Genomic DNA, 27,848 nt, shown 5'->3' on the forward strand with positions numbered 1-27,848 from the left:
CTGGCAAATCACTGGTGCCAACCAGCCTTCTCTGCTGGGGTGACTGTTCCCTCTCCATCCTCTCATCCCAGCAAGGCTGCCTCACTCCTGCAGCCTCCATTCTTCAGCTACAAACCCTGAGTTGCCTCTGGTTTGTAGCTGAAACTATTAGGAAAAAAAGCCCCAAAACTCTGCTGCATTTAAGATATTTTTGTTTTAGTAACAGAAAACCCCAACTATTTGCCTAATTTTATTTGAGAACAAACTCTATTTGCCTAACCTAAACATGAGCCCGGCTGCTGCTATCAAAGCAGTGACAATGCTTGCCCTGGTGTGGAATAATCATGTTGATGGAGTCACTCTAGCGAAGTTATCAGGCAGGAGTCCTAAAGCAATTTCTTCTGGACCTTTTATCCCCATTTCACCACCTTCTTGCTATCCTCTCTGGCAGTCTTCCCTGTGCCAGATGCTCAGATGTCTGATTGGAATGAAAAGCAACTGGAATTGCTGCTTCAGTACATTTCTTCATCAGATGAGAGCCTCTGGAAGTCCCAGCAGAGGCCCCCAAAGGCTACAGCAGCATGCTGCTTTTCTAGCTCGCTGATGTGCTGAAAGGAGCAAGGTCAATATTGATGCTCACTAGAAACTCAGAGCAAAGTTGAGCTCTGTCATGGATAATGGAAAGATTTAGGGATGCAGAGAGGAAACCCATTAATAGGATAAGTCTTCTTCATTTAAGGGTTTTGAAGATGGGTTTTGTCTCAGTAAACAAGGGATTAATAGACCCACACCTATTTTTAGTGATAACAGTGGTCATTGACCTAATTATTGCTTCTAAAGCAATGAAAGCTTTTTGTAATAGGGAGTCTGTACAAAGCTAAATTATTGGAGGAAATGTGATACAGAGCTCACAAGTCACAATTGAAATTCCCCTTAGTGAAGCTGTTTTATTTCATACGTGAAATATTTTAATGTCTGAAGTTTGGTCATTTTTAATAGATGCCCATTTCTTAACAGCTTCCAGTCACATAGTCTTAGAGAAAATTTGATTATCTGGTTACGTCAAAACAAAAACCAGTTTATAGACTAGATACTATTTATCATCTTAGTTTAAAGTTGTTAATGATCTTGAAAGCAAAGTGATTCTATTGCAGCTGCTCATATGATCTTTTTTTTCTCCTTGAATTAAGATTTGTGTTGTATTTATAGGTTTTGCAAGCTTTTATGTAACTCACCACTCTTAAAGGTATCTTTTCTTTACAGCTTCCTGATTAATGGCTTGTAATTTCTCTCCTCATTATATGGATGATATTAGCACACAAGTTTTAAACTACTCACTTTTTCATGATGTTTCTCATGCAGTAGATGTGCATTTGAAATTAGTTTTCCTTTAAAAGAAAAGTCACTGATGTTCAGAAGAGGGTGGGAGATACACAAGGCCTGGTTTTGTCATTGTCAGAAAAGCTTTGATCCAACAGAAGCTATGGAAACCAAAAACCAAAACTTCATAGAAAAAAAAAAGGACATAACATCTGCTAAAGAGCTATAGAAATGTGATGACATTAAAACAAAAGTTAGAACGATCTACTTACCTACCAAGTCTACATTCACTATGTGTATGCCTGTATTATAGTGTTGGGATAGCAACATGCTGAAGAAAAACAATTCCAGTCTTAGTGTACATTTACAGATATTTCAAAAAAATGTTTTGAACTGTTAAGCTGAAATTTATCATAATGCTCCTCAACCCACAAAGTCAACTTTTTGTATGGTCATTAATATGGCACAGTTCCATCTAGCCAGTTCTGAATTATCCAGGTCTGAACCAAAGCAGGGTCTAGGGCTTTTTAGAGCTAAAAATACTTGCAATGCTCTTTAAAGCTTGTATCACTCCAATATGGATACATTTAATGACTTTAGTCCAGCTGTGAGCTGAGGTTTGCATCTCCCTCCCTACAGAGTTGTCCTGCTGAGCTGAAGGGGAGGCATGAAGGATCAGCCCCTTCTCTGTGGAATTTTATAACATGATTTGGAAAGACAAACGCCAATTTTTTCATTCATTCTTTTTTTTTTTTTTCTCTAAAAATCCATGTGAAACCAAATGCCTTCTGGTCTCTTTAACCCTAATTCTTTGGGATGCCTAGTGCATTTCAGCCAACTTTTCCACCTCTTTCTTCCCAATATTTGCTATTTCTGTAAAAGTGCGGTGTCAGTTCAGTGTACCCTGGAGCAGTAGCCCCAGTATGGTCTGAATTCCCAGCCAATAACCTGGGGAATAATGACCTTCTGGAAGGTAAGGATGGGTCTGAAGGTACCACAGAGCTGGCTGAGTGTTTTCCAACAGCCTGTGTTGCTTTGGGCACATAGCCCAAAGAGAAGGAGTGGAGTGGCTCATAGCATTCCCTTGGAAGAGACATTATGGATACAAGATTATGGATCTTAACTTCTGTATAGCTCTGTCATCCACGTACAGAAAACTCAGTAGGATGGCTTGTGTATGAAAAGGGAACTCCTGACTTTTAGGAGGATTGTGTAGAAATTATGTTTTCTCTATGCTAATTTATTTTCCAGTTCTTTCCAGTCCATTCTCTATCTTACCCAGAGAACGTTTTCAAGCCTGACAACAATGTGCACCTCTTTTAAGTCAATGTTTGATAAAAGGTTCACTCTTCAAGCAATGTTTAGCCCTTTCAGAATTTCAAATACACTTCTTCATGAAACTCAGTATTCTGGGCTTGTACTGTGAAATATGAAATTTTTACTTTTCTCCCTGTATTTCAGTCCTTTTTGCCCCAGAAAAATAATATTTCTACCACAACCACCACCACCTTCACCAAATGTACTATTTTTTTGTCAATTGTTATGGAATGTGTTGCTCTCTTTCCTCCCTTATTCTCCCCTCCTTTATTCTCATCTTCTTTGCTTACTCTACTCTTCTTCCCTTTTCTTCTCTCATTTGGTGACTTTTAGCATCTCTGTTTTAGGGCTCAGCTATTCAAATGTCAATCTTGATATTTCATTCTCCAACCCCAGACTTGCAGACACCACTCTCATCTCCTTTCATGTGAGAGTGAAATAAATATGCAATATAAGATATACAGATGAAATAAAGATTCAAACAGTTCATAAAATCCAACACAAATTTAGATGTTCTACAAAGATGGATAGCACAAACCCAGCCCAGCACACTAAAATGTTCTGATGCCATTGCTGGGAATAACCATGCAATAGGTACTGGCCACAGGAAAAAAAAAGCATCCTGTAATATTAAATGCTAAAACAGAAAATGCAGCTCCTAGAGCAGTTTGATGCAGACATTTTCTTCAAGCTGTAATTTTCATGCAAACTCAGAGATTAAATAGAGAACTTGCCCCTTCCTCTGTTGTGTTGTGAAAAGTACTGTGTGCATGAGTACACAGAGTTGTAGGAAGGTGCAGCAACTGGAAATCTCATCTAGACAAAGCTATTACAGAAGCTAAAACTCATGAGAAAGAGTAAGAGACAGTAGGAGATTTTCTATCAATTGAAGTCAAGATTGGATGTCATTCTAGACTATAAACTCTTATTCAACCACAAGATCGTTGTTCAGTACAAGAATTATTGGGTGTCCTATATTGTGCAGGAAGTCAGAATTATTACTTCCTTTCCTGGCCTTGAAAGTTACAAGGCAAATACTTGCCTGAAGTCAACTCCTAAAACATGAGCACATGCAGGATCTGAACTTATAAATATGTTAAAAAAAAAAAATCCAAATAATTTTAGTGTATATAAAATTCACTGATTTAACAGATATGTACTGACTGCTTTGGTAATTCTGTATATGAAACATATTTTTGTTTACATAGCTATTTTTTGTTCATATGTAGTACTGTGAGTAGTTATGCCAGTTCTTATATTAATGAAATAATTAAATAATGCATACAGTAGAAGTTTTAGAAATGCAGAGTTTTGACAGTTCCTTAGGTGAAATTATTGTGAGTGCAACATGAATTTGTTTTTCTGTTTTCAAGTGAAATTGAAATTTCTCTTCTGAATTTTAATGTTAGACTAGTATAGAAAGTGGAAATTTTGTATGGTCACAGTTTACAGCTTTATCAGGAAGTCATGAAAGATGAGGGTGCATCTGCTAGAAGAATGATTTACAGATTCAATAGGAATGACTTCCAAGAAAGCAAGCTTATAGAATAGTAACTGGACAAAAAGATGCCACTTTCATTTTAAGAACTCTTTTTCACTGTTATCTCAGAGCATTTCTCAGTCAAACATTAAAGTTCCTCTTGGCCTTTTGTAATTTCTCTAACTTTTTCCAAATTATTTCTGCTATGCATTTTTCAGAGTACCAGTAAAGACTTTGAAAAACCCAGCTTTACTTCTTTGCAAGAGTAGAAATACTAATCTATTCACATCTTGCAAACCTCCATTTTATGTGACATTGCATTCAGTCTTTTGGAAACCCAAATGTATCCATTAATAAAGAGGTCTCTCATTATTTGTTTTGTTTGTATTCTGTATCCAGGCACACATGTACTTGACTTGTTTGGTAGTGGGTTTCTCCCACTTAGGACTCATTCTGACATTACTGATGGCAAACATGTATGCTGGGTTAGATGAAGTCACACCAAGATCAGAGCTGGACTCAAACACAGCTGGTTGGGATCAATTCTGAATGTAAAGACATCTTTGCAGAATGAAGTATGCAGAACTGAATAATGCTCTAATTTATATTGCTTATACATTTTATGGCAGCCATCGCTGTGTAATCAGAAGCTTTACGTAAGGGAAGATGACTCTATTCCTCTGAAAAATGTTCTGCACCAGCAATCCTCATTGAGGATAAACATAAAGTATAAATATTGAGTGAGTAGCAACTTGTAGCATTATTGGAGGCCAGAACAGCCAGAATGAGTATTCCCAGGACAACAGTGAATTCTGAACGTGATAAACAGAGAAAGATGTGTTGAGTACATTGTGACTAACAAGTCTCAAAGCCCAAGGAGAAATCAGAAATGAGGAGCAGTTCCTCTACATCCATGCTTTATGAGACAAAGCAAAATACATTGAATAAATTGAAGTTAAATCCATTAAACTACATTGCTGGCCATGTGGCAACTTAGAGGGAAAAGATGTGCTGTAACTTATTAATATTTGCTGAATGCAGGACCAGAAGAGAGCAGAATTTAGTCCAATATTATAATGTACAAATTATTTGGAGCCAGCAAATGAAGCTAAGAGAATGAGAATATAACCAAAACATAATAAAATTTCTTAGCCATTAGGATTAGTGGAATGTTTTCTTTTCAGTGGAGTTAAAAGTAAAACATTAGTTGATCTGGCTTTCTAGCTATAGTGTATTATAAAACATACTGCAGGAATGGAATATGTGATATGAAGGTCATGTCTGCTTGGCAGAAGGTTCTGAGAGCCTTCAGGAACTTTCCCTCATTTCTGTAGGAAATACTCATCACTAACTGTCAATGGAAAGACTTTGCATTTCAGTAAGAATTGGATTTCACTCTGATTCTGATGCTTATGAGACAGAAATAGGGTGAATCATACTGTGCTTGCACAGAAAAGCTTAAAACAAACCAAAGATGAAGAACTGTGTCGTGAAACAGAGGTAAATGATGAAACTAACAGGAGCTCAGCAACTAATAGAAACTGAACAACCCTGATCATTGATGAGCAAAAATGACAAGTCAGTAGGAGAGAGGAAAGCAGACAAACAAGATGTTCCTGTATGCTGATAGAAATATGACCAGAATACAATCCAGCATGAATTTCACCCAGATGGAGCCAAACTGTAACATCAGCTCCAAATGTTGTTGGATGCTATGGAAGTTTGAGTCTGAGTCAGCTCCAAACACAGTTCATTCAGCTCCTTTAAATTACAGCAATTTACTTTGTATGCAGGATTTTTTAAATGTTTTTTTTCCTTACCTCATATCCACCCAACAGCTCTGAAAGGTCTTTAAGTTTATATCTTTGGCCTCTGTTGACAATCAGAATGAGAAGTGAGTGCTGATAGATTGGTTAATAAAATGCTATGGAGCTGTCCTGTGAGTTAATGTAATTATGCCCATGCAGCAAATCCCCAGTTAAGAACAGGTATAACATTTGCACTTTGCAGCATCCAAAGGCAGATTTCAGGCAGCACATCTCTGTTGAATATTGTACTTACTCTTTGTATTAATTCAGCTTTTGTTGATGGATCTTACTAGGTTAAGGAAGAACTAAGCTTTTAGCCACTCTTGAAAATAAAATCCCCCAGCAGAAAATCTTACATGTTTGGTTTTGGGTTTGGGTTTTTTTTATTAATGTGTTTGGTTTACCCTTTCAGAGGAACAATAGTTTGGGATTGCTCTTAGACCTTGTTTTGGTAAAAAATGAAAACTCTCACTGACATTATGCTAGAAAAAGCTTTTGTCAATAGACAAAATGTTTGTAATGAGTACTGACACATGCCTACTGGTAGCTCATGCCCTAAACAGACAGATTAATTATTGTTTCCTATTAGGTTTTTTTCAATATTTAACACATCTACTAGGCATCTGACATCTTGTATTATATTGAAAATGTTGGGAATTTTTTTTAATACTAAGTGGGTTTTTAGCAATATTGTGTAATCCCAGTTTTTCCAGAAGCATCACATATCTCATGTCATTGATAATAATACTTCTAATTATTTTTTCTTCTTTTTCTTCCCTCAATTATTTTATTATCTGAAACAATACCCTTTCTGAATGTTTTTATTTTTTGTTCACAAAAGCTATGAGTTCAGTAGAGCCCTGTATGTTTCTAAACATTGGCATTGTTAGATAACAATTTATTAATAGTATTAGCTTTTTAAAAGAAAAGACCAGTAAACTGTTCAGTGTGCCAAGAAGATATACTTTACAGCTGTGTCCTGGCAGGGTGACTGAAATGGTGTTACACGTCAGTTTACTAAATCTCTCTGAAATGTCATGTTGCTGTGATTTGCCAAATGGACTTGCAGCCAGATTTTCTCTTCCCACTTTCTGTAGCTCTGGATCTATGGGGAGCAGATTGTTGGAAGTTTTCTCATTGGGCATAGTAGATGTAATGTTATTATACTCCCATTTTTTTCATGTTGAAAAGTAATCATAAAAAACCACTTCTTTTGACTAAATACGTGGAACGAAAATACTGCATTTTAGATGTGATGGCAGGTGCTATTTTGGAACAGAGCAATTGGTATTAAACATAAGCAAAAGTTGCCCTCTGAAATATTTTTAAACATTTTTGAGATTTGGTGTTTATTGTCTAATGTGGCTGCTTTGGTTTTCTATATTCACAGGTTGTTTGGTGTCACTTCTCTTACTCAGACAAACTGCTCAAGCACTTGGATGATCATCAAAAACCAGGAGTTACATTGGTATCACCACGCTAACCCGATCTTACTGCTGGTGATGTACTACACCCTCGCAACTCTCATTCGTCTCTGGCTGCAAGAGCCCATTGAAAGGGTAACTTCCTCCTCTCTTCCCATGACTAATGACTGGGAGACTGGCCAGGGCAGATGCTCGCTAACAGAGGTGCAAAACTTTGGGAAAATTAAGGGAAACAGACAGCAAGTGCAGGGTGGTGCTTTGAATTTGGTCTTTTCACTCAGTTTGTCCAAGAGTCTGATCTAACATGGGTATTATTCTTAAAATCATCAGGACAATTATGCAAGGAATGCAGTGGCAGAGCATTAATGCTTTGATTTGGAAAGCAGGTATTGATATGCAGTAGTGGCTGGACTTGGTTGACTCAATGATCTTAAAGGTCTTTTCCAACCTAAATGATTCTGAGTCTGTGATTCAAGTTTAGGTGCTATCAAGTGAAATGCCAGCACCTAAGGCTTGTCTGCCAGAACAGAGCTAGGATTTTGGCACAGGATACAGCAAGACAAAGCACATATGTGTAATTTTATCAAAGGTATAGAAAAATTTTCTTAAAACCTTCCCTCCTGTGCACCTGAGCGAAAATCCCAGCTTTCATTTAAGAGCAAGAGAACAAAGAGAAAAAAAAGTAAACCTTTACTTCTTCCAATTTCAGAGGAAAATGGGTATATGGGAACCCAGAGATATCTTAAAAGCTTAGAAACTAAAAGTATAAAAAGGATGATCCAAAGGATGATCCTATCCTATTACTTATATTAATTTCCTGATCCTCAGAGGCCTGATGGGAGTTTTTGAGTTGAGGTTTAGTAGTGCTGTAAACCACAATGAAAATACTCATGACTCTGCTGTAAATTAGTGGAGTTTGTAGAGGCAAGCAAAAATGTTAAAGGTTTTCTTATTTTAAGGGTTTTTCTTCATACACTGGTTAATGTAACCACTTAATATTTAAAAAGGCAATCAAAATACATCACCTCTGAATTGAGATGTCTGGTATTTGGGGATTACATATATAGAGCTTCCAAAGGTGACTGATGCCAGAGCCATCACCTTGAGCTATTAAAAAATTGTGTCTTAAGTTTCCAGAAAATTAATACTATATTTTCTGAAGTCATATCATTGTGGTCCAGTACCCTCTGGCATTGGGTATTTTTAGGGTCTTTTTCCTTTTATTTTTTCTGCAACTGCAGCTTCTGGAAATTAGACATTTCTTTTCTCTTTTTAAATGAAACATTAGATTTCCAGATAATAATATGATTTTAGCACTGGGGCTGTAACTAGAACTTCACATCCCACAAACTGCTTAGTAAAACCATGAGAACTACCCACAGAGGAGTAACCACATGTGAAATGCAGTTAGTGTGAGCTGTGTGATCTCAGCAAGTCTGGGAATTGATTTCCAGTACCTGTGTTGTTCTCATCCAACAGTCACCATCTAAAAGTTTGGTGTTGGACCTAAGTTAGTTGCTGTGCTTTTTTAGTGGAGAGAAGTGGGTCTTTCTGTCTAGGAGAGAGTGAATGCTGCAATTTCCTGCAGGGACTTGAGAGGAACTATAGTGGTCTTGCCTGCAGTTCTTTTTTTTCAGACTGCTTGTGGTGTCTGAGATAGATATTCCCATAAAACACTAAAACCAGTCTCTGAGAACTGCCAACAAGTGAAATTAGAGATGCTTTCCAGGCAGTTGAGCTAGAGTAAGTATTAAAAGACATTAATTTAAGAAACACTGATGTCAAATTCATGGCTACACGAAAGGCAATACAAAGTCTTGGCCCTCCCAAGGGAACTTCAAATGTCAGGGAAATTATGCTCCCTCCAAAGATAGAGGATGCTTTGAAAAGGGAACACTGTAAAGGAAGGAGTATCCATGCATTAATGCTGGTTTTTGATGCACAGGATGTTAGTGATGCAAGTGTTTGTCATTAGAAAGAGATGCTGAGATTTGCAAAATTTTCTGTATTTCTGTATTTTGCACACATCCTCCTCATGGTTTTGGGGTTTTTTTTTGTCTATATGCATTTTGGTTTTGTTTAGTGGTGTCATAGATCAGGATTTAAAATTTCTCTTATTGCTTTTCTCCGGTAGACTGCATTCTCAGTTTTTTAAATCCAGAATAATTCTAGGTTTCATTGAAATGTTTTTAAACTTGTGTGATTGTGGTGCATTTGATCCATAATGGAACTAAGTATATAACCTGCCTTTTCAGTCCCCAGTGATTTCAAAGTCACTCTGTATTTAGGATCTCACTACTTACCTAACTGAGTTTTAATAAATGGCAAAGACAAAATGCTGTGAGGCGTGCAAAGAAGTTGTTCTCTGTATGCTGCTGTCCTGTACAATAAGAAGTGGCTCACCCTAGGAATTCTGTTCAAAAGAAGCTCTTGAACAAAAACTGTTTTGAACAAAACAAGAAATACTTTTTCAATCTGAAAATATTACATAAGCTAAATGTAATACTGTGTAGCAGGTGCTAAAAGCAGAGTAAAACATGTAGACCTGATGGTTTGGGTTTTTTTCTTGTGTGGATTTTATCTTGGGGTCCTCTTGTGGATAAAATTCTTCCTGGATGGCAGCAAGAATTGTCTTTCATACAGATGCTATTGAGACTGTCTCTAAATGCTGCAGGTGATGAGCAATTTTACAGAAGCATCCCCACTTGAAATCTTGAGTTTCAGGGTTCAGTTTTTTGTGTGTGCACCACAGTGCCAAAGTATGGCATGCATGAAATTTCAGTGTATGATCTCCATATGGGATTCTGAATGGATCTTACTCATGCAAAGTGGCTGTGGCAGTCAGTGGAAGATTTGCTTTTCTTATGCTTGCTGCTTTGGATCCTGACTTGTTCTAACATTGAGTCTTGTGAAATTCTACCTCTGCAAATAAGAAAAAGCGATCTGTCTCTGGAGATTTCAGCTCACAGTTGTAACTGCTAGTGCTGAAAAAATGAATAGAGCCCATTCATTCTGTGCTGTGAGTGGTAAGTAATAGTACAGGAGCCAGCAGAGCTACAGCACTTGAATGTAGAGTCCTCTGAAAAAAGTTTTATAATTGTTTGAATTAAAGGTATTTAAGAGTTGCTGAGGAAGAACTGAAAAAATTAGGCAAATCAAAGGACTCTCACAAGCTGTGCTTGTATGACTGGTATTGTGTTTTCTGACTTTTCTTCCTCTTCTGAGAATGAAAAAACAAGATTTCCCACCCTTCCCTGTTGTGTCTAAGGCTAAAAATATCTTACTAAAATGATTGTGTGTGTCAGGTCTTTTGTATTGTTTTTGTCACCCTCGTGCCAAACTAAATGCCTTTGATAAGCAGTTCTTTAAGGTTCATATTTATATTAAAGTTTCAAATGGCAGTGGTGAGTATTTTAAGCACAGAATCAGTTTGTTTCATCTTACAGTTTTGCTAGGAATGCCCCTTTGCTATCAAATATAAATAGACAATCATATGTGAAATGTGCTACCATTTCCTCTGAGAAGTGAAACTAAATTAATAATCATTGCTTATCTAAGTCAAGTAAAAAATAGGACCTGGCTGCTAGGATTGGAATGAGGAGAGTTTCAAAATGAGTTGGAATGTCTGGATGTCCTGTTCTCACGGGTAGCTCTGCAGACCTCTGCCCAGCACCCTGATTTATTCTTCTGTTACATCAGAGGATTTTGCTTGAGCAACGAGAACAGTTGCCACCAGCAAGCTGCCACTCAGGAGGAACAGCTCAGGAAGAGCTCTGGTAGGGCTCAAATAGAAGCTGTATCCTACTGTGGTTTGCAGTCCTCCTCAGTTTAGTGACAACATTTGCCATCTCAGATGGAGAAATAAACCATGTGGGTTAGAGACAATCACAGAGTCATAGGGCAGTCCAGGTTGGAAGGAACTTGGGAAGATCATGTGAAGCAACTCTTCTCAGAGCAGGGCCTCAGATTAGATTTTCCAAGGCCAAATCTTTACATGGTTCATTGTTCTCATAGTGGAGGAAAAAAAAAGAAAAAAAAATTCTTAATTTTTTTTTAATACTCAGAAGGTGTTTCCCTGAAGCAAATTATGTTCTTAGCCTCCTCTCCTATAACTGTGCTTCCCTGTGAGAAGACTATCCTTGTCTTCTCTAAAACTGTAATTTTATTGCCATAAATTGGAAAAAAAAAAAAAACCTGATTCCTGCATCTTTCAGCTTCTCCAAACCTCTAATCATCTTGACAATTCTCTGTGGGATCTTGTCCAGGTTTTCTGTGTCTCTCTTGAACTGGGGATGCCAGAATTGCATGGCAGGTAGGGCCTGACACTTGCCAGGCACAGTGGAATAATCACATCCCTTGATCTGCTGGCAGTACTCTGGCTGATGCAGTCCAGGACGTGTCTGCCTTCCTTGCTGCTGGAGTTCAGTCTGCTGCTGGCTCTTTTTCAGCTTGCTGTGCACCAGAGCCTATTCCACAGAACTGCTTCCCACACAGTCTGTCCACAGCCTTTACTGTTATGTGGGCTTATTCCAGCTGCAGGACTTTATCTTTGTTAAACCTCGTGCAGTTTTTGGTGTCCCATCTCTGTACAGTGAGTCTTTCTTCTGGCCCATTTACCTCCTCCCAGTTCACAAATGTTGTCATTCACAAATCTTGTGTGAGTGCAGTTCCACCCAGGTCGTTTTGAATAGGACTAGACCTAGTGCCAGTCTCTGAGAAGCTCCACTCATGGCAATCTACCTTTTTGATTTTGAGCCTTTACCCTACTTGGAGAAAGGCACTTTAGCTAGTACTGCACCCATCTTGTGCTCCGTTTGTCAGGTCTGTATCTTACTGGCTTGTTGGCAAAGACATTATGGAACAGTGGCCAAAGATGCTGAAATAGCATACACTGCCTTGAAAATTAAACATTGTACCTTGTGGGTTTTATATTTTATGAATTTGTTTATACTTATGGTATGATTATGTGGTAAGCTAAGGTAGTACTGGATGTCTGTGTAATTCTGGTGTCATGCAGTTTTAGAGAAGATGTCATTGTTTCTGAAAATGTCATCTCAGAGTCATCTACCATAAATCAAGTGTATTAGCCAATAAAGGTGGCAAATTATGGTTAATATGGCTAAAAATGGTTAATTAGCCATTAAAAGGTGCTTCAGGCATGCTTTGGAGAGGGAGCACCAGTCGGGGGGGAAATTTCAGTTCCTCAGCTAAGATTGTATTTACAGAGCTACAGCTAGTGCTGTCATTTGTTGTCATTTAGCAGACACCTGATGAAGAGAAATCTGTCAGCAGGGAAGATGACAAAGAAATTCCCTGCAGCCCAATTCCAATGACAGCAGAGAGGAGACGCAGTCTGTGGTATGCAAGCCACTATACAACTGATGAGAGAAAAGTAAGACTGGAGGGGGAAGGGTCTCTGCATTACACAATCACTTTGAATTAAGGGAAGCAGTGTTACATAGCTTGCAAGTAAGATCTCCACGTGTGATTATATAAATCAGATAAAATATCTGATTAATATAAAGATCAAGGCTGCATGGCAGAGTAGGATAGGAATATATTTTGTAAAAATGAATGAAACAAAACCAGGAGCCAGTGTAAGGATGTAAATGAAAAGTATACTGTATGTTTTTGGTTTCCACATTTAAGAAGTGTAGGGCTGGGCTTTTGGCTTGGGGCCATTATCTCTGAGCAAACCAGCTAGGAAGTCTGTCAGGGAGCTAAACCTGGTGTAAAGATCTGATCTGCCTTGTAGCTACTAATTAGCACTGTCACTGGTGAGTGGGGACTGCCAGCTTATCTTCCCCTAAGCACACTGGTGTCCTTCTTGAAGATACAAAGCAAGGCAGTTTAGGGAGCTGTGTAAAATATCCTGGAAGGGTCCAGCTCTCTACCACCTGTCTGCACCAGCTGCACTACAAAATTTCATTTGTTAAGTTATTGTCAAATTTTGGACATAGGAACATTCATATATACTCAAGCCACATATACTCAAGCCCCAAGAAATCCACTATAATAATAGTAATGGGAAAGGAGCTGGCAAATGGATAAAGTAACGCATTTTATATTTGTATCACGATTTTATTGGAACTATTTTTATAATTGTAGTAATTCTAATGATTGTTTAAAAACTTAGTTTTTAAGCATTGGATCATTAGAAAGACATTAGAAAGCAGTTAATCAGTATAATGCAATACTGATTAATTTTTTGATTTAGTATCCAAGATTTCAATGCAGCATTCTCAGTTCTGGTTTAAAATTCACAGGAACATACAGTAAAATTATGTCAATGCTATGGCACACTGAATACAATTTTATGGTATTGTACAATTCTGCTGACTTTTTAAGAATTCTTTCTGAATTTCTTGGTGCAAATCTGCAAAAGTCAGCATATATGCATGCATGTATTCAAGAAGTCAAACTTACTAATGCTTGAGCTGTGCTTCTGTAATAATTTGTTCTTGCATTGCTTTTTGCAGCTTCTGTCAATGACCCAAGATGAATACAAGCCATCGGATGTTAGTATACTACTAGTCTTTGTAATTTTGCAATTCTTCTCAATGTGTGTAAATACAAACAATGATATATACAGATAAAACTTTAGATGACATTTGTAAAACTTCTAGATTTATGGTTAGCCTGCCATTTACCCTATAATCTTGATTATCCTTAATGTAATTGTCGTCTGCTTCCTTAATAATTTCCCTGACAAACCATTGATTGATCACTTGAAATTAAGCTGCTTGTAGTAGTACCAACTGGCAAACGATCTTTGCTATTTCATTGGGTTTGAACATGATATGAAAATATGCTTTCTAATGCAAGCCACCTTTAAATTTGATTTAGTTTCTTTGCTATATTTTTTTATTTCATCCGTGTTGGAATGCTGAAGCCCTTAAAGCATGACCAACAGCACATATGAGTTCAATTTACAGATTATAGAAAATCCAAGTCTTTATTTGAACAGACAGCAAATGATCCATTTATCTTGAGTGCTATAGACCTTAGCAGACTCTGAAAGCAGAAACGTCCCCTCTGTTTAGCACACACAGGAGAATGGAGATGAAGATGAATTTTAGGAGTATCCATAGCCTAATCTAAACGTGCTCCATGGCCAGTATTTGGTGCAGCTGGATGTGACTGAACATAACCCAGATAGTATTCTGAAACAGTTCACAGGCTGTTGCACATGCCTGTGAATAGTTTTGACAAGCAAGATATGCTCCTGTCTCACAGCCTGAGCAGAAGTCAGCCTTGAGCACGTATTGCCATCACTAACCCATTGCATGTGAATTTCTGCCAATAGGAAAGATACGGATGGTTGTGATTGCTGGAGCCCTTATTCAAACAAGCACAAGGGCTGAAATTGAAGTCACAAAAATAAAACAATGAAAGAATGTTGAATTAGCACTACCAGGTGACAAAAATGTGCCATCAATAACAATGATTACCACAAGTGATTTTATTAACAGCTGCAAATATAGATCTCATCACTAATAATTCAAATTGGAAAGTAATTTATAACCATTATTTTAATGACTAGGAAATACTTAGATGTGAACTGAAGTCTGAAAATCCTGATGTAGTAGTTTGCCTAAGAAGAAGAAGGATGAATTTTTGATTACTTCTATTGGTATGGCACAAAAATCTAACAACAATAAATTTTGGAAGCTGTTCTGTGTTACTTTTGCATGCAATATGACTATAACATATCAGTTTCTTGGAAATAGCTGCAGCTGCTTGTTAACCTCTTTTAACATTGGCACTCAAGAGTAGCAAAACACAGAAGTAGGAGTCCCACTCCTCTAAGAGCCGTGGTAAATGCAGTGCCTCTCTCTGGTATCCTGGCAGGTGCTGCTGGTGACCGTGAATGGGAGCCCTGCTGACTATCACACCATTCACCCTGCTCTGCCACTAGAAAATGGTCCAGCCAAAGCAGACATGTACTCCACACCACAGTACAAGTGGGAGCCCTCAGATGGCGTGTCAGGTAGTAAATGATCATTTTTTCCCATGTGTTTTTCTTATTCTGTATCTCCAGTCACTGCCTCTAGCATTTCTTGTCATTTTGGTAAGCTCTTTGGCATGTTAAAATTAAATAACTGCTGGCACCTTGCAATGATGGATACCCATACAGCAGTTTTGTAAACTGGGCTCTAAGTGTATACCATCCAAAACTCTTTGCCTACCAACACAGTGATTTGAAGTAGCCATCAAAGTGATTGCAAGCAAAATAATTTCAGGAGAGGGTGCATGTACTATCTTTACACCAGCATGGATTGCAAATAAGAATTTCTTTTTCTACTTAGAAAAGGAAGAGGAGGAGGAAGGAGAAGATGAAGTTACTCAGGAGGAAAAGGAAAATGTTAAATTACATGCCTTGGTCTCTGTGTTTCAATTTATCATGAAACAAAGCTACATTTGTGCTCTGATAGCTATGATGGTAAGTACTAGCAACAAAAAGAATGCTGTTGATTTTATGAAAGTGTCTTCTCAATGTTTTTCTGAAAGTAGTCTCATTGGTTGGTTTTCAGCAAGTCTTTGTATCAGGCTTAAAAAATATCGAGATAATGTCTGCATAATTTTGAGCCCATTTTAGGTTATTAATGTGTAATTCCTAGGCCTGTTACGGACCTTTAAATAGGGCAACACATTTCCAGGACTGGGAGCTCCAGGTTTTGTTGTCTGTTGAGCACCAGAAAACCACTGGGTCTCAGTTTTCTATTGATTCCCAAGCTTCTGCCACAAGCAGGTTTGTCACATGCTTGCACCACTCAGAAATTTACCTCTAAAATTAATGTATGTTGTACTGATATAGAAAACTGTAAAAATATGGTTCCTAATTCAGGCAATGCATGCATCCAGAAAGGATCTGTAAAGCCTGGTTTCCTGTATTGACACAGAAAGATCTCAAGGAAAATACAACTTTGTGCCAAGGCAGACTTTCATGTTGTTTTACTTATTACCCTTCTTTCTCTTATTCATGCTGTTGCTTGTTTTTAAGCCTTCTTGTTGCAAATACTTTGAGCTGCATTGTACCAAGGTTTCCACATAATGATTAAATGTCTTTCTATATTCCCAATACAAGCTTTGCTTTTACTGTTTTGGAGAAGTTTCAACTATGATGAAATTAACCGTAAAGCTTCTTGGCCCAATTTTGCATTAAAAGCGGTAAAACAAATTACCTTGGCTCCCTCTCATTTGCATAAAGTTTCAAACTTTATTGGCTGTCTTTTAACAGAAGAAGTTTCCCCTGTAAATAAGGCAGGCTCCTTGTGCAGAATATGGATCTGGATTGATGCATTCTGAGCTATTAGCAAGTAATTAATTATTTTCATATTGACACAGTAACTTTTTTTCTATTTTTTTAACTCATGTACTTCTATGATCTAAGGATCATAGAATGGTTGGAAGGGATCTTAAAAGTTATCTAGTTCCAACCCCTGCCTTGGGCAGAGACACCTACCAGACCAGGTCTGCATTTCCGTTTTAATTAATTCCCAGGATTATATCTCTCAATATAAAAGGAGACTATATATTTGAATAACTTACTTGTAGTTTAGTGCTAGCTTTTATCTTGATGACATATGCTGATTTTATGTGATCCAAATTAATTTATGACTTTATTTGTGGTATGCTCTAGTGGAAATTCCATTTATACTACAGCCAAAGACAGATCAGTGTAAGCTATTTTCTCATATGAGGATGGAGAAGTAGTTTATCAGTGTTTTTCACATACCCTTAAAAGACACAGTTTCCTGGAGGGCTAAGCTAACCTGATAGAAATATTCTTAATGTTTAGTAATTTTTTTAATGCTTTATTGACAGTTGCTCCACAGTAGCAACAGATGTACAGCTAAATTTAGTCCTAAATCAATAACACAGTGTATATAGAAAACACTTAAACCCCCTAAATCCTTTTCTTCAGTGTTTAATAGAGAAGTTTTTGAAAACAGAATTCTGAAAGCTGTAGAAAATGTTCTATAGTTATGAGTATTCAGGTAATCTAGCACAGTTATGGTAGACTAAATGTTCTTCAGGTTGGGTGGGTGCACACCATAGCTTTCCATTTTAAACTGATTCCACAAAAGCTAGAGCAGTATTGAGTTAATGCTGTTTTGTAATGCTGTCAAAGGCCTTCATTGCAGTATCCAGACTCGGTTTTGCCATTCCTACTCTGAATTCTTTGCTGCTGTTTTGCAAGAAAAAATTCTGTGCTCAAACTTTAATTTTTATTTTCCATCTCTTTTATTTTGGTGTAATGAGAAGCAATGAGTCTGCTTACAAAGTGCAGCTAATGCATCAAGGGTTTGCCCTCAGAATCTACTTTCTGCAGGTTCTCCAAGGGGTTTATTTTAGCTGGTCCAGTAGGTGATTAATATGGGTGAAAGGGTCTGATGAAAATGAAAATATGTGAATGAAGTGTAACTGGAAATCTGCATCTGTGCTGTTCGGGAATCCATCTGTGGACATTTTTTCCTCTCTTTCCTACTTCCATCAGGCATGGAGCATCACATATCACAGCTGGTTGACTTTTGTGTTACTGATCTGGTCTTGCACATTGTGGATGATTCGGGACCGAAGGAAATACGCCATGATCAGTTCACCATTCATGGTTTTTTATGGAAATTTACTGTTAATATTACAGTATATATGGAGTATTGAGCTCAAGAATAATGAACTTCCTCAAGTATCTGGTTTTTTAAAAAGAAAGGAACCTGGGGAGCTGGCATCAAAGGTAAGTGTAACAAACAGCTGAGATTTATTTATGAAACCACAAAATATATTGTGATAAAAATATGGATCTCTTGACATTTCTTTAAGAGTATATCCACAGTATTCAGCAGCAATTCTAAAGTAAAGGGTAAATCATTAGAAAGAGTGTTCAGAAAACTGCTTCTTGCATATTAAGCTAATACTAGAGCAAATAGTTCAGACACCTTTTAGGTTTTCATGATAATTCTGTAAAAAATACTTGGTGGATTGAAATAGCTCACTTGTTTGGTTTTATAAACTGGATTCAAAACCAGATGTACTTTGATTCTCTAGATTAATACCCATGGGATGTCAGATCTGTCTGTAACTATGATGGCAACTGGAACTGTGTTGTCACTGCAATTACCAGTACTACTCACTCCCTAATGGTTTGGCACAAGCAGCAGGACACAGCTGTGGGTGGCTGAGTTTTAATTCTTTATGCTTACACCTAAATCAGCATGAGTTGAAATCCATTTTAGGTTAGAACCAAGAGAATTTGCTGACACCAGTGCATGATAGATTTTTTCTTTAATGTCTTGAAAAAGCATTTCGTTCTGCAGTTTTTCTCCTGGAGAAGGGACTGAGCAAAAATAGGATGTTTTTTCCTAGAGCACCCAAGAGGGGCATCTCAGGGAGTGCACCTAGTTGGCTGCCCTTGTGCTAAGTGGATCACTTCCCTTGTGACCCCTAATTACAATTTAAGTTGATTCTGTACGACATCTTCCTTGCTGGCAATACCTTTTGGATAACAATTTCCGGGTCTTTCATGCATTTGAAAGTTATTGAGTGCTGTATTATTTGACTTGTGACAGTAGGGCTAGTTTGGTAAGAGGGATAATGCTCAAGGGGTTCTGCAAGAGAAGTTTTACTTTTTTTTTCAATAACTTCATAAATCTCTAAGGAATTTTAACTGTCTTAATACTTCATTCTCTTTGATATTATTTCTTATTGGCTATATCATCAAATATCTTGTCTAAAAGGAGATGCTGTCAAGAAAAAGAAGCTGGTGTGTGTATATGGGGATTTGGCCACATCCATAAAGCCATTAGGTGTTTAATGGGGTTTTCGAAGCTGAATTAAATGTACTTCATAACTTTCACAGAATCACACAATAGCTGAAGCCAAAAAAGACTTCATTGGTCCAACTCTCAAGCAGTGCCATCTTGATTGCCCAGGACCATGCCTAGATGGTTTTTGAATATCCCTGTGAGTGGAAACTCTTGTTACATCCTGGAGCAACCTGTGCCAGTGCTCAATTACCCTAAGAAAAAAAGTGTTTCCTGATGTTCAGAGGGAACCTCCCATGTTTCAGTTTGTGCCTATTGCCTCTGTTCCCATCACTGGGCACTGCTGAAAAGAGTCTGGCTCCAACCTGTTCACACCTCCCTTTAGATATTTATAGACATTGAATGAGATTCCTCCTGAGCTTTGTCTTTTACATAGGAGAGATGTTCCAGTTCCTTCGTGGCCATTCAGCTGGACTCTCTCCTGTACATCCATCTCTCTTGTACTGGGGTGCCAGAACAGGACACAGCACTCAAATTGTGGCCTAACCTCACAGTGCTGAGTAGGGAAGAAGAATCACCTTCCTCAACCTGCTGTCAACACCTCCTAATGCAGCCATTAACATTCTTTGTCATAAGGACACATTGCTGGCTTACTTGTAACTTGTTATCCACCAGGATCTACAGGCTGTTTCTGCCAAACTACTCTCCAGCTGATTGGACCCCAGCACCTAATGGTACATGAGCTGGTTCTTCTTCCCAGGTGCAGGACTTTGTACTTCACCTTGTTGAATGCCCTGATGTTCCTGTCAGCCCTTCTCTCCAGCCCCTCTCTCCTGCCTGTTGAGGTCCTGCTGGATGGCAGCATGACCCTCTGGTGGATCAGCCACTCCTCCCAGGTGTGTGTTATCAGTAAACTTGGTGAGGGTACACTCTCCCCCATCATCTGGATTAAAAATGAGGATGTTGAACAAGACTGGGTTCAGTACTGACCCCTGGGTTCAGTATTGACCCCTGGGGCACATTGCTAATCACTGACCTCCAAGTAGATTTTATGCCATTGATCACCACCCTCTGAGCTCAGCTGTTCAGTCAGTTTGCAGTTCAGCTCACTGCTCATCCAGCCCACACTCCATCAGCTTCCCCCTGACCACCTTATGGGAGACAGCTTCTGTCTGGAGTCTAAGTAGGAGACAGTATCTGCTGCTCTCCTTTCATCTACCACGTCAGTCATTTTATCATAAAAGTTTATCAAGCTGGTCAAGCATGACTTCCCCTGTACAGATACACTCTGACTATTCCTGATGGTTTTCTCATCCTTCATTTGCCTGGAAATGTTTTTCAGGATTAGCTCCTCCATCACATTAGAATCACAAAAGGGTTTGGGGTCAGCAGGGACCTTTCAAGATCATCTAGTCCAATCCCCCTGCCATGGGCAGGGACATCTTTCACTAGATCAGGTTGCTCAAAGTTCCATCCAGCATGACCTCAGACACTTCCAATGATGGAGCATCCACCGCTTCTTGAAGCCTTTTCCAACATCTCACCAGTATCACCCTCCCAGGGATTGAAGTGAGGTTGTCCAGGCTTGATCCTTCACCTTGAACTTCTTGAAGATAAGAGTGACATTTGCTTTCCTTCAGCAATTTTCCCATCACCACATTTGATGAAAGGTCATTGAGAGTAACCTCTACCAGTGACACCAGCCAGCTCCTGGGCACATCCCATCAGGACCCGTGCACTTATGTATGTCCACTTACTTTAAATATTCCCTGATCCAAGCCTGTTCCACCGAAGGAAGACTCATCCTTGCTTCAAACTTTTCCATGGTCTCCAGGAACTGTGTTTCCTTAAGGCCAGTCTTGCTAGCAAAGACTGAGGCACAGAAGGCATTTGGTACCTCAGCCTCTTCCATGACCTGTGTCAGCAGTGAGCCTAGATTTTCCCTAGCCTTCCTTTTTCTGCTGAGGCATGTACAGAAACAAATTTTGTTGCTTTTGACGTGCCTTGCCAGATTGAGTTTCAGGCCTTGACTTTTCTAACCATGGCCAGTCTCTGCATTTCTCCCAGATTAGTCCATCCTCCATCCCCAGGCAGGGTCTATGCATTCCAACTGTGTTGCTGTGCAAATCCCAACTTCACCTCTGCATCCTTCTGGCCTGTGCCTCCTAAGGAGCCTGTAGCTCTGTATTGCAAATATTCAAGGCATCACACCCTGTCTCTCTCATCCCAACAAGACCACAGCCCTGCACAGAGATCTCTGATTGCTTGGGTTTGTTCCCCATGCTGCAGGGCTCAAATGTACAGGCACTTCAGAGGGGCACCTGGCATGCTGTTTTCCCAGAAAGAATCTGGCAGGTTTCCCTGTAAGGCTGTGTTCAAGTAATTGCCTTCCTTATGTACAAATGCTTGCAGTGACCCTGCATAAGCCCTGTTTTGCTGATTGTGTAGTTCCTTTTGTTCACATCACCCCAGGCACCCTTTGCTTGTCCATCAGTCTCTCTTTAGTAGTTTCTCTATACCCCCCTTTATTCCTAATTTAAAGTCCTTTGAATAATGGTTGAATTTAAATGAAGACTGGATACTGTATTGTGCAGAAAGAAGAATAGAAGTGCACTGTAATTCTTTCTGCATAAGTGTCTGCATGCTATGTGTGTTTCCTGGTCTGAAAATGAGATAAAATCTATTCTTTAAAAGGTGGCTAAAAGCATTTCTTTGGTCTGCAACCCTTCAAGACTTTTTTTCAAGCCAGCTCTGGCTCTGGAAATGCCGAGTAGAACAAGGGAGTAAATGTGGCGGGAAGTCAGAGCTAATCACTGCAGAAGAAAGGCTGTATTTTACAATATCAAAGGTTTGTGTTGCAAAAGCCAGAGCTCCAGTAGGTGTCTGGGGAAACTGTGACAAGTCACACAGACTGACAGTCTGCTGCCATGGCTCAGTGTTAGCAGCAGTGTCAATAAAAAAAGCCGTCTCCTGGGAGCAATCCTTTTCCCCATTAAGGTCTTGTACATTAGAAAAGAAATACATTGTACTACTGGCCTTGCCATTCTGTTGTGTGCAAAGTATTTGGCTCTTACATGCTTCCTCTTTGAAATTTTGTTCTTCTATCTATGTAGTGAAATGTCTCCTTCGGCAAAGGGAAATTAACAAAAACTTTGTAGAAGGCAAACATAAAATCAAGTGTATGACAAGAGGTTGTTTTCTAAATTTTGTCCAAGTCTTGGTGTTGCAAGGAATGTAGATTTTTGCAACACAGAGAATTGCACTCTTCATTAAAGAGATCTGTTTATTTCTAAGGTATCCTGCTGCTACTGAATTAACGTCTCTTGAAGCTCTTAAAAGAATTAAGGGCTATCTCAACTCTTGTAACTGTTGCAAACGCAAGGCATCTTTCATTGACTGGGTCTTCTGTAACTGCAAGACATACAAAAAAAGGATTTTTAAATTAACTGTGTTTAAGCACCTGAAGTGACAAACCTCATAAATCAAAATATTTATGATGTACAAAATCATGATAATGACAATACGCTCTTGCATATGCTTCTTCCCTGAAAAAAAGGTAAAATATGAACAAAAACCCAACAAATGGGAATTACATCAATCAAGGCATAATAAGAAGATTCCTAAACTTATAGGACGGTAGTTAAAAACTGAATAAAACAGGGTAGGAATAGATGCATATAAGTGAATACCTTTAAGAAATGAAAATGTGCAAATGAAGCAAAGTTGTCTGTAATACAGGATCTTTCCTAAATAACATAACTTGCCATAAGATGCATTTTGATACCGGTGCCATCGCTGCCATTTTCTGAGAGACAGAGAAAACAAAGGCATGCAAAATTTGTGAAAACCTCTCCTTGTATCAGTAGGACATAGGATATACAATTAGTCTGTTGGTTTTGTTTTGATTTTTGTTTGCAGATTCTTTTCACAATTACTTTCTGGCTACTGCTTAGGCAACACCTCACTGAACAGAAAGCACTTCGGCTAAAAGAAGCCACATTATCTGAGGTCAAAGTTGGAAGTGAAGAAAATGAAGAAAAAGGTAAAGCCAGAGCCAATTTAGTCCTTCAGTCATGATAGAAGTTCCAGTTACTGTGTTTCTCTGATGCTGAAAGCAATTAGCAATGTATCTGTTATTAGCTAAGAAAGATACTACAAAATCTATGTGCAGCTATCTCTGAGCTATAGAAGTAAAACTCTTTTAAACTTTAGAACTTAATATAAAATGTTCTTTACTGGAAGGTAATAAAATGACTCATTTCACAAAGATCGTGGAAATTTCAAATGATCAGTTTACTGCTGTGTTCCCAACTCAAACCAGGGGATTAATTGCCTTAAAGTTTAACCACAGGAGATGAGTTTACCTAGGAAAAGTTGCTAAATTCCTTGAAAGTTGTGTTGGTACATAAACTCTTTTACAGACACAGAAGTTAAACCACAAATTTCAGTGGGAAAAAAGGCATATATTTTTTCAGTGCAGGGGCTCAAGCACACCTGAGAGCAAAGTTTAGTTTCATAGATTCAGCTTACCTAATAACTCAGTGACCTGTTCTTTCTTTTGCTACTGGGCACGTGTGTCTCCAAACATTCCTTGCTGTCTCTCTCTGGATCTTAAACTGAAAGAGTTCAGTGCACTGAAATGGTAGAAAGTGAGCCCTGCAAGCAGTGGTGTAGTTCTGTCTCTGATTAATTACAATCCTTGTCTCAATAAAACATCTGATCAGAGTCAAAGCTGTACTACAAGGATTTTCAAGGCAAGAGCCTGAGGAGGGGGATGGTGAATGGGACAAAAGGAGTGGGCAAGACTCTTGATGGTGAAGTTTCAATATTGCTCTCAATGGAAGGGAAAACAACTGTACTATGGTTCTGGCAAGCCCTGTTATCTAGAGATTTGCACATGTACTTGCTGCTGGGGGTCACTTACCCTGCTCTCCACATACTTCAAAGGTAAATAACTGGGGAATCTTGACCTCTTCATAGGGCCAAAGCAGCTTTTCTTTTCTAGCCCAGGTGCAGTACAAAAACCTGGATAAACGGTAGTTTTTTTCAAAAACAGTAGTGTTAGTGCAGCATTTACATTTTTTAAGCTTCTTTGGGTTTATGTTAATGTTTTCCCTTGCTTGTGGTTTTTGAGGATAAACACAATATTATCTAAAGGATGAAACTCAAGAGGCTCGAATTCGAGATGAGAGTTTAAACTCAAAAGGTTTCTGGTGGTGATGGTGGTCTCTTTGTTTTCCAATTTAAAAGGTTGCTTACTTGAAAGTATAAGAGTATATGGAAAGTGTTTTGGCTGTTATCCATTATGCAACCCTTAAGCTCTAATTTTCCACTAAAGCTGCTGGCATTTCAGACAAAGTGAAGGTGGGTGTCTGGTAAGGATGTATAGCTGTGTGCCCTGTGGCTCCAGCAGCAGGTTTAAGCTCATATGAAGTTAAAACCCTTTTCCTTGCTCTGGAGGCATGCATGATTAGGAATTACAGTCTCTTGTGAATATTGAGTTTTAAGTTTCTGTGTTGTGTGCAGAGATTTTACTTTCTACCCATTTAAGTTCTTACTAAAATCCCCAGAAGAGACAGGCCAAATGTGACTCTGTATTTGCAGAAGAGGAGTCGCAAGAGGGAGAAGTGTCAGAAGAACAGGAAGAGGAGAAGGAAGAGGAGGAGGAGGGAGAGGAGGAGGATGAACAGGATATTATGAAAGTCTTGGGGAAGCTGGTGATGGCTATGTTAATCAAGTACTGGATTTACGTCTGTGGGGGCATGTTCTTCTTTGTCAGCTTTGAGGGTACAATTGTCATGTACAAAATCATCTACATGGTACTGTTCCTCTTCTGTGTGGCCCTCTACCAGGTAAGGGAGAACTGTGTTAACTGAATTTTATTCTTGAATAGAACTGTTTGTACTTTTAGCTTGGTAATAAAGTAGCTCCAAATAGAATTCATGAACAGTGAAGTTGTTCTTTAGTTAGATACAGCAGAATAAGACCATTTGAAGGGATTAAGACTAATTTTCCTCTGGTTTTTGGTTATAGTGACAGGCAAAGTGCACGTAAATTAGACACAATGCACAGCTCTGCCATGCCACTTCACCATAAGCTTTGGAACCTTTGTGGAAAATTCTGAGTCTATGCACATTCTACATAGCCACTAGCTGGTCCACACTGCTTCCACACCCCTAAGAGCATGGAAGTCCCTCTCCTCCTGGACATTCATCACCTAATGGTGATGAAATTAGCTGGCTGAAGCCGTCCCTGACTTTGTGTCTGTGGCCCATGTCTCATCAGACGTTTTTGCAACACTCTTTACTTCAATGCATTTGCATCAGGAGTAAAAACTAACTCAAAAAAAAATCTGTGCCTGACACTGGGTAATCATTGCTCACTTCAGACCAGCTGGGAAAAATAGTGTTCTTCATCCATGTTCAACAGTACAATGTTGTCAATATTTCTATCAGTGTCTTTGCCTTCAGCTTGTGTCAGCATCTTTAGTGTGTGATTTTCAGGTACACTATGAATGGTGGAGAAAGATTTTAAAGTACTTCTGGATGTCAGTGGTTGTTTACACGATGTTGGTACTTATCTTCATCTACACATACCAGTTTGAGTCATTCCCTGGGTTGTGGAAGAACATGACAGGCCTGGATGAAAGGAAGTAAGTAGTTTTGATTAATTTTTTATTTGCATCTTTTATCTGAGTTCACTGTGATGGAAGGATCTAAGAGAAGTCTTCCTTCTTATGGGAGAAAAATGTCATGCAGCCATTCTCAAGCATAGCTGATTTTAGGCACTCAGTTATGAACCCATAGATTATTGGTGTAACCATAGAAGTGAGCAAGACCAAGAGAGGAGCTCAGAGTTGTATTTTCACCAATGGGCTGCTTAGGCCTTTGGATTGCTTCTGTTCTCAATACAGTGCCAATACTTCTCTCACCACTTTGACCACAGGAACCAGATCCAGGGAAAGATTAAGGGTAGATCTGCAGGAGTAGGTGAACCTGCTCTCCAGCTAATAAGTAGGACTGAGATTCTTCATTCTTATGCTGAGTTGGGCATTTCTCAAGAGGAGCTTACACTGGAAAGTATAAGCAATATAAGTGGATCTCCACTCAGAGAAAATCCATCTGATTCAAGAGATCTGTGGCAGGGTTTGTTCACTGACTGTACTTTTACAGTTCCTCTCTACATTACTGCATTACACTGCATTACATTGCATTGTGAAACTTGCTAGTTTGGGAGAATTTTAGAAACCAAAACCATGCAAAAAGTACCATCCACTTATTTTCTATTGCAAATAATCTGTAGAAATGTCTCATGGAAAGAATATTTTGTGTGAAAAGATGCCTTAGTGGAATACTTTTTTTTTTTTTCCAGACTAGAGGACCTTGGCTTAAAACAGTTTTCTGTGGCCGATCTATTCACACGCATCTTTATCCCCACCTCCTTCCTACTGGTGTGTATCTTACACCTTCACTATTTCCATGATCGGTTTCTGCAGATCACTGATTTAAAAGCTGTAACCAGCAAACAGGACAACACTATTTACAGGTAAAGAAGCAAAGTAAATGGAGCTATTGATTATCTGTATGGAAATGCTGTTTCTGACTATCTTGTAATGCTCACTTTTCAGTAGATGTTATTTGCCTTTGCTATGACTACCTGGCTTAAAAAGAAAGTGCACAGCATCCAGCACCCACTACAACCAAAGTATCTGTTTCTCCCCATTTTCCCCTACATACTGAACTTTTTCATTTTAAGATACATTTCCAAAGGTACTAATGGCATTTATATATTTATTTAATTGGCTTTGACCTTTACTGGAAGTTAGGTGCTTAATTACTGTGTGTGCCCTTTTGTATCTGTATTCCTGTCAGTAATAAGAAATACAGCTTTTATTTTGGGTCACTTCTTTTTTTTCAACATCCATTTTGAGGTCCACATGAAGATTTGGATATCTGTGGAAAACACCCCAGTTGCATTGAACAGTTAGGCCTTTTTGTAAAGTTGAACTTCAGAAATGGAAAAATTCTGAATTTGTGGTTACTTTTCATAGTGCTGACCCTTGGCTATGCTAGACATTTGGTGATTTCCTCCAGACGTTCATTAGCATTTTTTCATTAATCTGTGACATCGCTTTTCCAGTGTTCAATTCTTAGATATTTTCCTGCATAAAAACCAGTCTGGCCTAGGATCCTCAGCCAGGAGTATGAGAGAGAGAAATGGTTTTGTAGTACATAGTGTTATATTATGCAATGACAATTACGTTCATTCTTTGAAGAAAGCAATTAATATAGACCCCACTTTTAGAATGTTCACCTGTCTAGTGATAGATGTATCTCAGCTGCACTTCTATGAACGAGGACTAGAGGCATAACACCACGTAGACCACAGGCAATAATGCCACAGGGAATAATGTCAATTACTTAACAGGGAATTATGTTCTAGGTTATACAAGATTTAAAAAACATTTCGGATATTTTTCATACATTCAGTTCAATATGAAGCTACTTCACGGTGTATGGTACAAGTTTGTGCCATGGGAATAAGTTCCAGTTTTATGGAACGCTTCCAGTTTCTGTGTTTAAATAATTGCTAAGACCTGAACTGATCAAACTTGATAACATTTCCGAAGAAAGATGTGGGGGAATGAAACTTAATATTTGAATGTCTGTCTGTGTAATAACTCTCCTGTTGCTCTTTTTGAATTGCTGAATGTGATTGTAGATTCAAGGGTGCTTTTGTGATGGCCTGTGAGCAA

The 27,848-nt window shown here is 38.6% G+C and overlaps 1 protein-coding gene across 3 annotated transcripts in view; it reads left to right on the forward strand.

The window, feature by feature from the left end:
* PIEZO2 (piezo type mechanosensitive ion channel component 2) overlaps nucleotides 1-27,848 on the forward strand; it is a 287,559-nt gene that overhangs the window by 180,547 nt on the left and 79,164 nt on the right. Inside the window, exons 8-17 of one of the 3 annotated variants that reach the window (XM_059857974.1) lie at nucleotides 7,295-7,463; nucleotides 12,589-12,720; nucleotides 13,808-13,846; nucleotides 15,180-15,318; nucleotides 15,638-15,771; nucleotides 17,830-18,066; nucleotides 23,012-23,135; nucleotides 24,698-24,945; nucleotides 25,597-25,745; nucleotides 26,465-26,638. In XM_059857974.1, the coding sequence (XP_059713957.1) occupies nucleotides 7,295-7,463; nucleotides 12,589-12,720; nucleotides 13,808-13,846; nucleotides 15,180-15,318; nucleotides 15,638-15,771; nucleotides 17,830-18,066; nucleotides 23,012-23,135; nucleotides 24,698-24,945; nucleotides 25,597-25,745; nucleotides 26,465-26,638 (1,545 nt within the window). The remainder of the gene's footprint in view (nucleotides 1-7,294; nucleotides 7,464-12,588; nucleotides 12,721-13,807; nucleotides 13,847-15,179; nucleotides 15,319-15,637; nucleotides 15,772-17,829; nucleotides 18,067-23,011; nucleotides 23,136-24,697; nucleotides 24,946-25,596; nucleotides 25,746-26,464; nucleotides 26,639-27,848) is intronic. The other 2 variants (XM_059857981.1, XM_059857989.1) reach the window with 2 other exon arrangements.

The sequence above is a fragment of the Haemorhous mexicanus genome, chromosome 1 (genome assembly GCF_027477595.1).
Source record: "Haemorhous mexicanus isolate bHaeMex1 chromosome 1, bHaeMex1.pri, whole genome shotgun sequence".
Lineage (NCBI taxonomy): Eukaryota > Metazoa > Chordata > Aves > Passeriformes > Fringillidae > Haemorhous > Haemorhous mexicanus.